Here is a 13,581-nt window from a genome sequence, read left to right as displayed (position 1 = left end):
GTTTATCGGGCTAGCCTCAAACTCAGAGATCTGCCTGCTTCTGAGTCCCAAATATTGGGGCTAAAGGTATGAGTCACCATGCCCAACGAAGAGTTGCCACTTTTAAGCATAAATGGCGTTAAATGTATTCTCTATGTGTTGCACAGCAATCCGCACCATCTACCTCCAGAACTCTTTCACCTTGCAACATTATGCCCATTAAATACTAAGACCTCATCCGCCCCCACCCCCGGCTATACCCATTAAATACTAATGCCCTATCTGCCCTCACCCCAGGCTCTGCCCATTAAAACTCATGCCCATCCATCCCCACCCCAGTCCTTAAAACCAACATTCTACTCTGTCTCTGGGAATCTGCCTACTCTAAGTACCTCATGTAGAATCAGTATTTTTCTTCTTGTGTCTGCCTTGAGTCCTCAAGGTTTCTTCATGTTGCGATATATGCCTGAACTCCCTGGCTTTCTCAGGCCGAATGCTGATCTGTTTTCTATATATACTGCATTTGCTGAGACACGCCTCAGACAACGGCACCCCAGTGCGTATGCAGTTTAGCTATTGTGAATTGCTGCTATGAGTAGAGTGGGCAGTGCCAGTTTTCAAGTCTGCTTGTTTGTTTTTTCCATTTTTGTTGGGTTTTTTGTTGTTGTTTTATTTAATTTTTATTTGGTTTTGTGTTTTTCTTTAGTTTGTTTGTTTGTTTGTTTTGTTTTGTTTCTCTGGTAGCCCTGACTATCCTGGAACTTACTCTGTAGACCAGGTTGGCCTCGAACTCAGAGATCTGCCTGCCTCTGCCTCCTGAGTGCTGGGACTAAAGATGTGCACCACCACTGCCTGGCTAAGTGTTTTGGGAGGATTCTGAGAAGTAGAAATGCTGTATCACGTGGTAATACTGCATCTAGCTTTTGGAGAGAGTTCTCTATGGTGGCTGCACCCCTTCACCTACCTCTCAGTGAGGCCAGTGCAGCCCATCCTTGCAAACACTTGTCCCCTGTTAGCCATCCTAACGGATATGAAGTAGGCCAATGTCACTTTGCAGCTTCTGTCACTTACCACAGGAACCACTTCTAATTAACTCCACGCCCACCCCAGAAAGCACAACTGTCTATGGCCTGGACATCTTGGCCCATGAGTCAAAGTCAGGTACTGACAACCCTGTGCTATGTGTAACCTCTGTGTTCTCAGAATTAAAAAGGCCAGAAAGACAACCAAACCCAATCAAAATTGCATTCCAGTTCCAAATGGGCTGAGCAGCTTGCTGTTCTTTATGCATCTCTGAATTAGTTTTACATCTCCTACCAAGATGCCATAGGTATAGTCCTTGTCCTTTGTGGGACTCTAATGGAGCCAGAACTTGTTTTTTTAATGGGTTATTATCTTTGAGAATAACATTGTTAACAAAAATCTAATTTTCTCCTGGCTTTTTCCTGCTAGAAACATCCACGAGGCTGTGCAGTTTAACAGCATGTTTGGTAATCAGCACAGCAACACAGTCTCGTGGGTAATTCTCGTGCTACAAAGATCCATCTAGATATATTAAAGATAAGTGATTTCATTATACAAAATTAATGACATGAATTCCCAAATTCATATCAGTAAGCTCAAAAAGTAAAATCATACTTTGTGTTTCATTATATAGTTGTTTATATAAATTGTTGTTTTGTTTTCAGCAATTTGGATAATTGACGGCATTTATCATTGTAGTCTGATACTTTTCCTTGTTTTTATGATTCTTGCTGTTTGCTGTTTTCTCTAGTCTTTGATGCACTGAAAATATGACTATGAACTTATCCATCTTTCAGGTGGAGAGCGTCTAGCATGCTGTGGGCCTCGAGGCTCCTGCTTTCCACCTCCTGCATGATTCTCACTTGGCTTTGGCTGCTGTCAGTTCACCTTGAGAATGCAAACACATATATGGGGTGCATTTGTGTGTGTGTGTGTGTGTGTGTGTGTGTGTGTGTGTGTAGTTTTTTTATAATGATTTTCAAATCCCACTATCTAACAGAAAATATTAAAACTTCTCCATGGGGCAATGGTAGTGAATAAGTCAATGAGATATTTAAATCAACCTCAGAGCATGAGGAACTGCTCCGTGGTGGCCATACAGCTTGGAACAAGATGAATTCAGAAGACCAGCAAAACTCAATATAGTTGTTGCCCGGTGAGGCCTCACAGAAGTTCTGCTCATTCAAGTCTGCAGTGACCATGTCAGAGGAGCAAGGGGGGGGGGGCAGTTTAGGTTCAGGAAATTGGCTCACCAGGAAGCAAAGCTCCTATGGGTGAATCTCGGATAGTCCAGGCCCCTAGAACCTTGGCCCCAGAATGTCTCTTGCTACCACTGTTTCTTTACATGTTCACTGCTACCATTTTTCTCTGGTATCTGTCATGGTGTGAATGGGTGTGGGGAGATCTCCCCTTCCCTTAATGCAGTCTGATTATCTCATGGAAAATCCTGTTCTACTGGGCATTTTTACCTGTGGATTATTATGGAGATGACTTCCTCCTAGACTGTACTATTTTAACTGAAGCAATGATTTTATACAATAGTGTTAGCTTATGAGAGCCTTTAATAAATATAGTAAGAGATTATGATAGAGATTTGTTTAGTGGGAAAATTAGCATAGGTAAAGGTAGGATAAAATGTTGGCCCTGCCTCTGATAAGGCAGAGGCTGCAGAGGATAAGAAAAATGAAACAAGGAAGTGGCACACAACTGGAACACACGAGTTTCTACTGAGGAGCTGTATAGACTGTGGCTTCGGTTAATGATTAAGAAAATCAACTGAGTTCCAGAAGCTAAGTCAGCTCGAGTTCTTATGTTCAGAGATGTGTTCACGGGTTCCGGTGTGCATCACAGCTGAAACAATGCCTTAAAAATAACTCGAGGTTGCCGGGCAGTGGTGGCGCACGCCTTTAATCCCAGCACTCAGGGGGCAGAGGCAGGAGGATCTCTGTGAGTTCGAGGCCAGCCTGGTCTACAAGAGCTAGTTCCAGGACAGGCTCCAAAGCTACAGAGAAACCCTGTCTCGAAAAACCAAAGTCCTTGTGTGCCTGTTCATCTGTCCAGGAGTTCGCCTACTCCGCATCTCCTCTCCAGTTCCTCCGACCTGCTGAGGCTTGCCATTCATCAGCACCCTAGGTGGGATCCTGACATGTTGGAGATTATGTGTGTGTTTCCCTTTTTTGTGAGCCCCAGGAGTTAAGTTTTGCCCCCCTCACCAGCCCCAGATAATTTTCACTGCCTCAGATTAAAAAAAAGCCAAGCTGAGTGATAGTCTGCCAAATCCGCTGGCGCCCCTCAAACCCTGAGCTGATATAGACTGGTCCTCATGGCAGCAGTACAAATCACAGCAGATGACGGCTCTCCGAGGACCCAGGGCATCCTGCCAGTCCATCAGGCTGCCTTGTGTGTCTGAGCTACACGACACTGTGAATGTATTTAATGTCAGCTAACAATATATGTCAAGTGATTAAGATGGTATTTTCATACTATATACACTTTACCACCCCTGCCAAAAGGGGGGTTTACTTGACCCACCCAAATGAAGTAAGCAGTTTAGTATATTCCATAGCCTACAAAACCCAGAAGGGGAACCTAGGGGTATAGCTCAGTTGTTTAAAAAGCTTGCCCAGAATGCACACAAAGCCCTAGATTTGATCACCAGCCCCAAATAAAATTGGGTGTGGTGAAGCACAGCTGCGCTCCCAGCACGAGGCAGGTGGAGGCAGGCGGAACAAAAAGGTCATCCTCAGTCCAAGACTAGCCTGCAGTTTTAAACTTCCTTGTACTTCTTGGGCCGCCAGCATCATCTGAAGGAAAGCCTACCTCTGAGTCACCCTCTACAGGAATTCAATAGTGAATTTTCCATGACTCTGCTTTGGACAGAGTGTTAAGCCAGGACAAGGATGCCTCTGTTCAAGCCCTGCTGCCATAGGCTCTTTCGAGACTTATTTCCCCAGGAGAGATTCTCGTCTTGAAAACTGGCTTCTGTGGCTCAAAATCAGGAACAGAGAGACTGATGGGAAATGAATCAATGAATAGGCTGTGGTAGATGCGCTCAACTGCAGGTGACAAAAGAACGTGTTAGAGGCAAACCTTTCGCCTACCCTAAAACAAAGGCTCCAGAATCCAGCTGATGCTAGAGGGACAGTGGAGCCCATGAAACATGAAAGATCTCTCTGAGTGTCCGGATAAATACTTGCAATCCCAGAACTCAGGGGCCAGAGGCAGTAAGATCTCTATGAATTCAAGACCAGTTTGCTCTACACAGAGTTCCAGGTCAGCCAGCACGACATAGTGAGACCCAGACTCAAAAGAGAAAACTCTTGGCCTCTGTGAAGTCTAGAAGAGAGCCTAGGCATATGCATTTTAGGGTAATTTATATAAATTTTATTATTTATCTTTCAGTTTTTTAAAAAAACAGAACAGGTCTTACCCTGTAGACCAAACTAGTCTAGAACTCACTGTGTAGCTCAGGTTGGCCTTGAACTAATGGCAACCCTCTTGCCTCAGCTTCCCAATGGCTGGAACCATAGATGTAAGCTACTATACCCAAGAATTCATATAACTTTTTGATGGATAATTTCCTCACAGGCTTAAAATTTAAACCATGTTTGAAAGTTATTTCAGTAAAAGTAAAAGTCTCCCTCCTGAAATCGGTTTCCTCCAACAGAGTCTCACTGTATGTACATGAACTGCACTTCAGGGCAGGGCCCCAGCCCTGCAGATGGACAACGCCAGATCAGTATTTTTGAAGGGTTTTAGTGTCATAACACCTTTGTCTGGGATCTTCTTAAAGTTTACAGATAGTTAGCTTATACATTATGGTTTCCATATGGTAATGGGTTTTCTGTGTAAACAAATGTCTGTATCTCAGCATCTTCTGTGTTACTTATGCCTTTTCTTTGACATTTTTCCCATTTGTTGGCTTGTTTAGTTTGCTTCTGTTTTGTATCTCATTTTATTTTATTATTTTTAGATACCTGCTTGTATTCTAATGAGAAAAAGAAAGAAAATGTATAGTTTTGGGTGAGTGGGAAAGTGAAGAGGATCTGGTAAGAATTGGGGGAGGGGGACCATGGTCAAAATATAGAACATGAAAAAAAATCGATTTTCAATAAAAAGAGAAAGAAGTCTCCTGCCCTGCTCATTCTTCCTCATCCCCTCCAAGCAATCAGTATGGGTGGGGGCTTTTTTTTAACTTATGCATAAAAAAAATAAAACCCACCTCTCTATTCTTCCCCAGTTTAAAAAACTTTAATGAAAATAACACATTGCTCTTTTTACCACTGCATAGTATTCCACTGAATAGACGAAGCTCAACCTTACATCCTGCCTCCAACTGACGAGCATCCAGCTTGGTTTCAGGCTTCCTCTAACGACGATGCAGCCACAGCAGGTAGCTGTGAGGGCCCTCCATTTCATACCAGCCAGAGCGGATCCTGGAGAAAGTCCTTGGAGTGGCCTGCTGCCTCAAAAGACACATCTCTTTCTCTACCTTAGAAAGGCGATAAGTTGTTCTCTTACTTCCTAACAGCACTAGGTGGTATCAATACCTAATTCCATCTGTAGGGGAGGAGGCAATCCCGAGAGCAAGCCTTCTAAACCATCTTAAACTATTATTGTGAAAACGCTGGCTCTGACTTAGGAGTTGTGAGAGCCCCAGGCCCAAGAGGCTCCAGTGATCTCCCCACTGATGCTGATGCTGCCACAGATGCTGCCACTGGGCCTTGGACACACCTTGAGTATCCAGACTCTAGAGACCACACATGCAAACATAATTCCCAGATGTCACCCACGACACCATGAAGACTATTAGGCATTGCACGCATGGATGTGAATTCCATGTCCCGCACAGCCAATCATGGATCTGGCCCCCTAGATCCCTTTACATTCTGAGCCTCAGTCTCTCTGCAAAATAATCCAGTAAGAACCTGGCTATGAGGGTTACAACACAAGGGACATAGCAAAAACCTAGTGCTGCACCAATGATTACCGAAGCTCTAGTTACAAACGCTAAATTATGAAACCAACATAGGTATCCAACAACAGAAGAGTGGATGAAGAAAATGTGACAAAGGAAGATAGATGACAGACGTGTGTGTGTGTGTGTGTGTGTGTACACTTGATGCCGTGTGTGTGTGTGTGTGTGTGTGTGTATTTCAGCCATAAAGAAGAAAGCCATAAAGACGCAATTGCAACTGGAGACGATCATATTGAGCCAACTAAGCCAGTTAGTCTCAGAAGAGGAATATGTGTTCTCATTTGTGGTTCCTAGATTTTATATAGTCACATAAAATCATAGACACATATATGAGATGTAAGAAATGAAATTGTTAGGGGAAAGGGGAGATAAATGAGACGGGGGAGAGATGAGAAAAGGGAAGGGAGAAGGGTACAGGGAGGAATATGGTTAATGTACAATATATACTGTAGGAAAATTAAATTGAAAAAATTTTACGAAGTCAGAGAAATTGGTCATGTGAGAGTGCACATTCTGAAATTCTAGAACCAACAGAAGCAATGTCTGCTGGCATTAAAATCAAAACAGGGGGCGCCGCACCTCTAGGGTGCAAACCACCTTGCTTATTTGGGTGTTGGCTCAACGTAAACGCTGAAAACTCGAACTACGCAATTAAAATTTGTGCGTTTTGCAGCATATTACACCTACATCCCAAACCACATTGAAAGCAAATGAAACTATGCCCCGGGAACCGGAAGGTGCCATCGAATTGGAAGTTGGGTTTCTTCAGGACCCATGCATCCTCACGCCCCTCTCTGCAGGACAGTCTGCACCTGTTCCTCACTACCTCCACACCCCCCACCAGCCCCCACCAACCCACCACCCCGCGCCCGGCCTCGGTTTCCCTGACACTGCCTCTTACTTGCTCCGAAACTCGTCGAGCTCTCGCTGTGCCTCGGCCTCCTGCCTCTCCAGCCGAGCACGCTCGGCCACCAGGTCGCGGACGCGCTGCAGATTGGCCTCGACGTGGCGGGCGAGGGCGTCCTCGGGCCTCGGCTGCTCGCCCAGGCGCTGGAAGGCCTCGAGCTGTCGCCGCAGGGCGGCATGGCGCTGCTGGAGCGCCCGGGCCCGCTGGACCTGGGCGGCCACACGCTCGCCCAGAGCCTGCAGCGCCGTCACGCCGGGTGCAGTTCCCCCAGGCAGGACTGCAGGGCCCGCAGGCTGGGCGTGCTCATAGCGTTCCTGGTGGGCCTGGAAAACGAAGCTGCGCTGGTACATGGCTCCCGGGAGGCCGCGGCCCGCTCTACGCCCGCTAAATAAACACCGAGCTTGCAGCGCTGGGCCGTTCCAGAGCCTGTCAGCAGATGTGCCCTCAGGGCGGGCGGCCAACAATGGCGAGCCTCGGACGCTTTGTGCGCCGGATTAGCCGTCCACACAGCGCCCCGGTGGAAGGGGCATCAGATGAGGACCGCTTTGTTCCACCATTGTTGAGGCCTGTTGCTGCGTGACTGGATTGATGGTCAGGGCACAAGAGGTGCATGATGTTCTTTTGACTGGTTCCCCTGGGCACTGTATAGGTGACCCAAGGCCAGCTTGCTAAACTCTAATGAGTCCTGCAGCAGCGTGCCTGGCACTTTCTCCCGTCCCTTCCTGCTTTCATTATAGAAGTTAATTAATACCGGTTTGGTTTGTTGTTGTTGTTTTCGGATTATTTAAGCCATTGTAATTTTAACATGTAGAGACTGTCTCGGGTAAGGGGTTCCTAACTGTGCATGAAGATAAAATGGTTTATCACATAAGTGTTGAGGTGTGTTTCTAGTACTTTCTTACTAATACCTTTATGTATGTATTTCTGAAGAATCTATGACACATACAGTGACTTGGGAAACAAAACTAGTAATTCTGAACCTTTTTTTTTTCACCAAAAAGTTGATAGTAAGTGCTCTGAACATAACAGAAATCCTTATAGTCTAAGGATTTAATAAACTATCCAACTCTCATTAACTTTTATTATAGAAATAGCAGTTGTACTTTAAATTATATATGTTCACACAATTTGATAGCTAGGCTTTGGAAACTTCTAAAGTAAAATGTGATGTTGAAAATAATTAACTATTTGACAAGAATATCCCTGAATATAAATATTTGTCACATTGAAATATTTAAAGATTATTATCAGAGGCCGGGGAAATAGCTCAGTGGGGAAGAGTACCTGCTGTAAAATCATGAGGACCTAAGTTCAAGTCCTCAGTGCCAATGCAAAGTTGGGTGTGGTTGAGCAAGCCTATAACTCCAGCATTGGAGCAGAAGATGCTGATGGAGAAACAACAAACATCAAGTGCTGTCAGAGACTCTGTCTCAGGACAGTAAGCAGAGGGCCATAGAGGAAGACACCTAATGTCCTCCTCTGGCCACAGCATATGCACCCGTTAATGCTTACATTTGTATAACCATGTACAGTGCATGTATATTGCACACAATTTTTAAAAAATCATTATCAAAAGCACTGTTCTTTTCTAAAACAAGGATTAACAATACCACATATTACCAACCATACAGTTTGCACATAATTATGCTGCAACTTAAAGCTAGCTATTAAAAATAGCAATGATCACTTGTTGAGTTTATTATCACTTCAAGAAGCCTGTATAGTAAGAATTCAGTATGAACAGAATCCATGTAAAATCTGTAAGTGTGGTGCTCTGTCTCTCCCTCTTTCCCTCCCCCTTCTTCTGTCCCTCCCTCCTAAGACATATAAATTTTCGTGGTCAACTGGAAGAGGGTGTGTGGGTATTATTGTGGGTGTCCCACACACTGCCGGTAGCATTGTGAATTGATTTCCTGCTTCTCAGAGAGCAAAACCCGCATGTGACAAGTACTGTAAATCACCCATGACCTGTGACATCATATTAATCAGGCATTGCTACAGCACAAACCACCCCAAGCTAAGTAAGTGGCATGCAATGACACTACGCTCTGGCTCCCCAGCTCAGTGAAATGCTTCTTCTAGCTGCAAGTCTTTTGATTGGCTGAGGCAGCACCATCTGGACACCTTGTGTCCTTCTAAGTGAGCAACGTCAGAAGCCCTGCCAAACTGACTCATCCAGGCCTCCTTTGTAGCAAGTTCACTCACATCCTCTTGTTCAGTCAAATTACAGGATCACAGACAACCAAAGTCAGGAATTAAATGGGGATCTGGAGAGATGGCACAGTAAATAAAGGGCTCCTGCCTGAGGTCCCCCCAGTCGCCACGTAAAAGTAGAATGTGCTGTTATTAGTCTATGTAACCTCAGTGCTGGGGTTGGGGGACAAACAAGCAGATCTGGGGGCCTTTCTAGCCAGCCAGCTTACTGAACCACTGACCTACAGGTTCAGTGAGAGACCCTGTCTCAAAACCTAAGATGTAGAGTGAGAGAGGAAGACGCTTGGAGTTGAGCCCTGGCCTCCATACATACACACACAGGAGAGCATGCACACTTCAAAGGAATGAAGCGGGCAGCTCACTCAGACTATGACAAGGTTTTGGGTGTATTACCCCATCATTCTAGACTCAACACCAATCCCATCTACCCCACAGAATAACCCCATCGAAGACAAATATAGCCCTGAAATCTAACAGAAGAGAAAGCATTGTTCCCGTTTCATACAATGCAGCAAGTATTTTTTTTTAACTATCTACTAATAAGCCAGACATGGTGGTGTGTGCATCAACTCAGTTAATAATTGAGCAAGGTGAGTCCCTCCTGCCAAGATACAAGACGCAGAGTGGACTATACCCTTCCTCCCAAGTTGCTTTCAGGCAGAAAGTTCCATCCCAATGACAGAATGCAAACTAGGCCAATAGAGAACCAACGCCTGTGGGCTGTTTTATGCCTGTGATAACAATACCCCAGTGTTAGGGGCTTAACCAGCAGAGGTTTGTTTACTACTCGTGATACACATCTGTCTGAGTTTAGCTCTAACCTTTGCTCTGTGTGTTTATACACTCTGACATCCAGGCTATTGACGTAGCCACTGTTTTTGAGTCCTGCTATTCATCCTAGAGAATGAATGATCGCATAGACTGGCTTTGAACATTTCCAGACAATATCATTGAACTGCCCAAAGCAAATTGCATGGCCTCGTTTAAGCCCAAGTGCACTACTAAGTTAACAGAAGGAATAAGGACTGGTCCTACACATCAACAACCCAACGAGTGCAGGCTGCTGAGCAATCACTCAGTAGGGACAGAGCTCCTGGTATGATAAAGAAATCATAAATGAATGAATGAATGAATGAATGAGTTCGTCCTAGAGACAGGTTAGGAGAGAATTTCTACAGGCCGTAGAATTAAAAGCCCCTGGTTTGTAAGTGAAGGTAGAAAATGAATACTATTAGAATAAAAAAGACACAAGGTTCAGTTCGGGACCCATCACTTCAGTAGGTGATTTAACCAACCTGGTCACAGTATGAGCAGTGAAAACTGGGAGGAACCACTTATAGGTACTGGGTCACCACCCTTCTCATGTGCATTCCTATCCTCTACCCCAGAACAGTTACAGGAAGCACCCTCTTTCATGCTTGCATTCTGGCTTGTATAACTCGGGGATGTCCCAGGTGCAAGCGTGAGAAAGTATCCAGGAAACTCCAGATGAGAAACATCCCATTAACAAACAGAAAGGGGTGGTGCTCTTTAAAATGTAAATTTGATTTCTTGGTTATATCATTATGCCTGAAAAGGGGTGGCATCTCAAAGAAGTATTTTTTTAGTTTTATTTATTTATTATATATACAATGTTCTATCTACATGCATGCCTGAATTCCAAAAAAGGGCATCAGATCTCATTATAGATGCTTGTAAGTCACCATGTGGTTGCTGGAAATTGAACTCAGGACCTCTGCAAGAACAGCCAGTGCTCTTAACCTCTTAACCTCTGAGTCATCTCTCCAGCCCTCAAAGCAGTTTTAATTTGTATTTATCTGATGGCTAATGATGTTGAACACTTTTTAAATGTGTATTAGCCCTTTTTATTATTGTTTTTTCAATAACTGATTTGATCTAAAGAATTCCTCCCATTTCCTCCTTGCTTACTATGGGCTAACTTGCCCCTCCTCTGACCACTTACACATCAACAAGCCCCATATGCTTGACTCCTGACCTCTGAGAATGTGATTTTCACCTGGAATCAGGACCTTGCAAAGAGCAATTAAGGATGACTGATGCCGTCACAGGGTGTGCCTTTACATGACTGGTGTCCCTATGGGAAGAGATTAGAGCACAGCCGTAAGAGAGATGATCAAGTGAAGACTGGGGAAGAAGACAGAGAGAGAGAGGTCCTGTGATGTCTTGATTGCAGACCTCCAACCCCTAAACCAGAAAAAGTAAACAGATGTTTAAACTCACTGGCCTGTGACACTTGCTCGCATTCTTTCCCACGATGTAAAGATGTTTGCCACCAGAGGGCCACACTGTACTAAGGTTGAGCACCCTACCAGAAGGTCTCAGGGTAATTGCGAAGAGCACGGGCAGTAGGATTTGTCCAGTTGCTGCTTGAAGCTTTCCTGGCAAGACAGGCAGGCAAAGCCTCCTTCTGAGTAAGGTATCCATTGACCCTGGAAAGACGGGGCACACCCTGCTCCAACTGTACACATAGCTGACTCCGAGAACATTCGGGAAAGTGAAACTTGAGAGTCAAGCACTAGAAAGGCAAGAGGGTGCTAAGCCTCCTACCTCTTGCAAACGCAAGTGTCAGATGACCCAAATTTATGGGAGGACAGTTGACTTCTTAGTTCTTTGACTGAAGACACATGCGTGCATGTGTGTGCACGCGCGCGCACACACACACACCACAAAAGCAGGACAATAGTGGGTTGCTACTATGATTGCATGGTGCTGGAAACAAGAAATTTTGGAGGGAGTGTTGCCACACTCATTGCTGGAATTTGAATATGGAGTGTGGATTAACTAATGTATCATAACAGATGGAAGCATCCTCATCTGGATAATTGTATTTAGGACATGTGGAAACTGTTCTTTGGAAACACACTGGGTTAGGAATAAAGTGGCAAGAATGTAGTTATATATGTAGAGTTATATACAAATAAATTCATAGACTAGCAAAGCGAGCAAACCAAAATGTAGAGAAGTGATGGGTTTGGTCAGGGATATAGAGGACTTTCCTTCAACTCTTCCCTCGGGTTTTCTGGAAGTTTCACACTAAAAAAGAAAAAGTTACATTCCGGATCCCAAGCCCTTCAAGAAAAGTATCATGCTAGATAACATATGTGTATGTGTGTGTATTCTTTGAGAATTTCATACATGTGTACAACGTATTTTGATTTTATATAACCCTCACACCTCCTCCAACTCCTCTTAGGACCCTCCCAAGTCTCCCCAGTTTTGTCCATTTTTAACTTTTTAAAATAGTTTTTATTTTATGCATATGGATGTTTTGCCTGCATGTATGTATGTGCACCATGTACATGTCTGGTGCCCATAGAAATCAGAAAAGATGTCAGATCCCCTGGAGTGGTGTTATACATAGTTGTGAACCACCATGTAGTGTCTGGGAATTAAATCCTGGTCCTCTGCTAGAACTACAAGTGTCCTTAACTGCTGAGCCATCTCTCCAGCTCCCTCTTATCTTCTTTAAAAAAAACGATAACCCAGTGAGTCTAATTAGCTCTGCTCATAGGAACATGGGTGTGGAGCCATGCACTGGGGCAGAATAATTGCCAAGGGCCACATCCCTAAATAAGACCTACTCTCCCTCCCATAGCAGCCATCAACTCCAAAGTAGATACTTTTTCATGACTGTAGTAATAAGAGCGGCGGGGCTGCGTTCCCAGCACCCCGGCCGCCTGGCTAGTTTATGCCCCGAAATAACAACACACAAATTGTATTCATTTAAACACTGCTTGGCCCTTTAGCTCTAGCCCTTACTGGCTAATTCTGATATCCGGATCAACCCATTTCTAATAATCTGTGAGCACTGGTCTTACCGGGAAGATTCTAGCCTACGTCCATCCTGGGTCGGAGCTTCATCGCGTGTGTCTGGCCTGGCGAGGGGAGCATGGAGTCTCTGCTCCAGAGAGCAGGGCTGTCCATCTGAGCTCACTTCCTCTTCCTCCCAGCATTCTGTTGTGTTTACTCCACCCACCTATGTTCTAAGCTATGAGCCCAAGCAGTTTGTTTATAACTTAACCAATGAAATCAACAGATTGATATATGACACTCCCACATCACATGACAACAAGAAAATGCAAGAAATCATCCACTGATGCACAAGATAGAGTGGTCTCAGCAGCCATAACGTGGCTGACAGCTATGGGCAGCATTTAACTCCTGCCGTATGACTAAACATGCTGAGGGCTTTGACATATATCTAGATTTGCCTTTCTTGCACATAAGACAATGAGACACAACGTTGGGATGTTATTGATCGACTCATCTTCACTCTGGCTGTGAGTGAAAAATAGCCATACTCAGAACCTCTGGGATAGAGAAATGTGTCATTGTTCCTGCAGGTACCATCACCCAGATTGAGTGTAGAGAAGCCACTTTCACAGCTAACGTTCCTGTGGATAGCAACCTCACTCTGGTAGTCATATTTTTGCTCTGTGTGTCTCTTTAAGATGTAATA

General features: G+C 44.6%; 1 protein-coding gene across 1 annotated transcript in view; it reads right to left on the bottom strand.

The window, feature by feature from the left end:
- The window catches only part of Bfsp1 (beaded filament structural protein 1), a 35,320-nt gene extending 28,083 nt beyond the window's left edge, over positions 1–7,237 (bottom strand). Inside the window, exon 1 of the mRNA XM_041670729.1 lies at positions 6,882–7,237. Within this exon, the coding sequence (XP_041526663.1) occupies positions 6,882–7,237 (356 nt within the window). The remainder of the gene's footprint in view (positions 1–6,881) is intronic.
- Between the last annotated feature and the right edge of the window lie 6,344 nt (positions 7,238–13,581).

Source organism: Microtus oregoni, unplaced genomic scaffold (assembly GCF_018167655.1).
Source record: "Microtus oregoni isolate MIOR12 unplaced genomic scaffold, Mior012 000020F_ref0000438, whole genome shotgun sequence".
Classification (NCBI taxonomy): domain Eukaryota; kingdom Metazoa; phylum Chordata; class Mammalia; order Rodentia; family Cricetidae; genus Microtus; species Microtus oregoni.
Note: the sequence above shows the minus strand (reverse complement) of the source record. Positions and strands in the feature narration are given on the sequence as shown.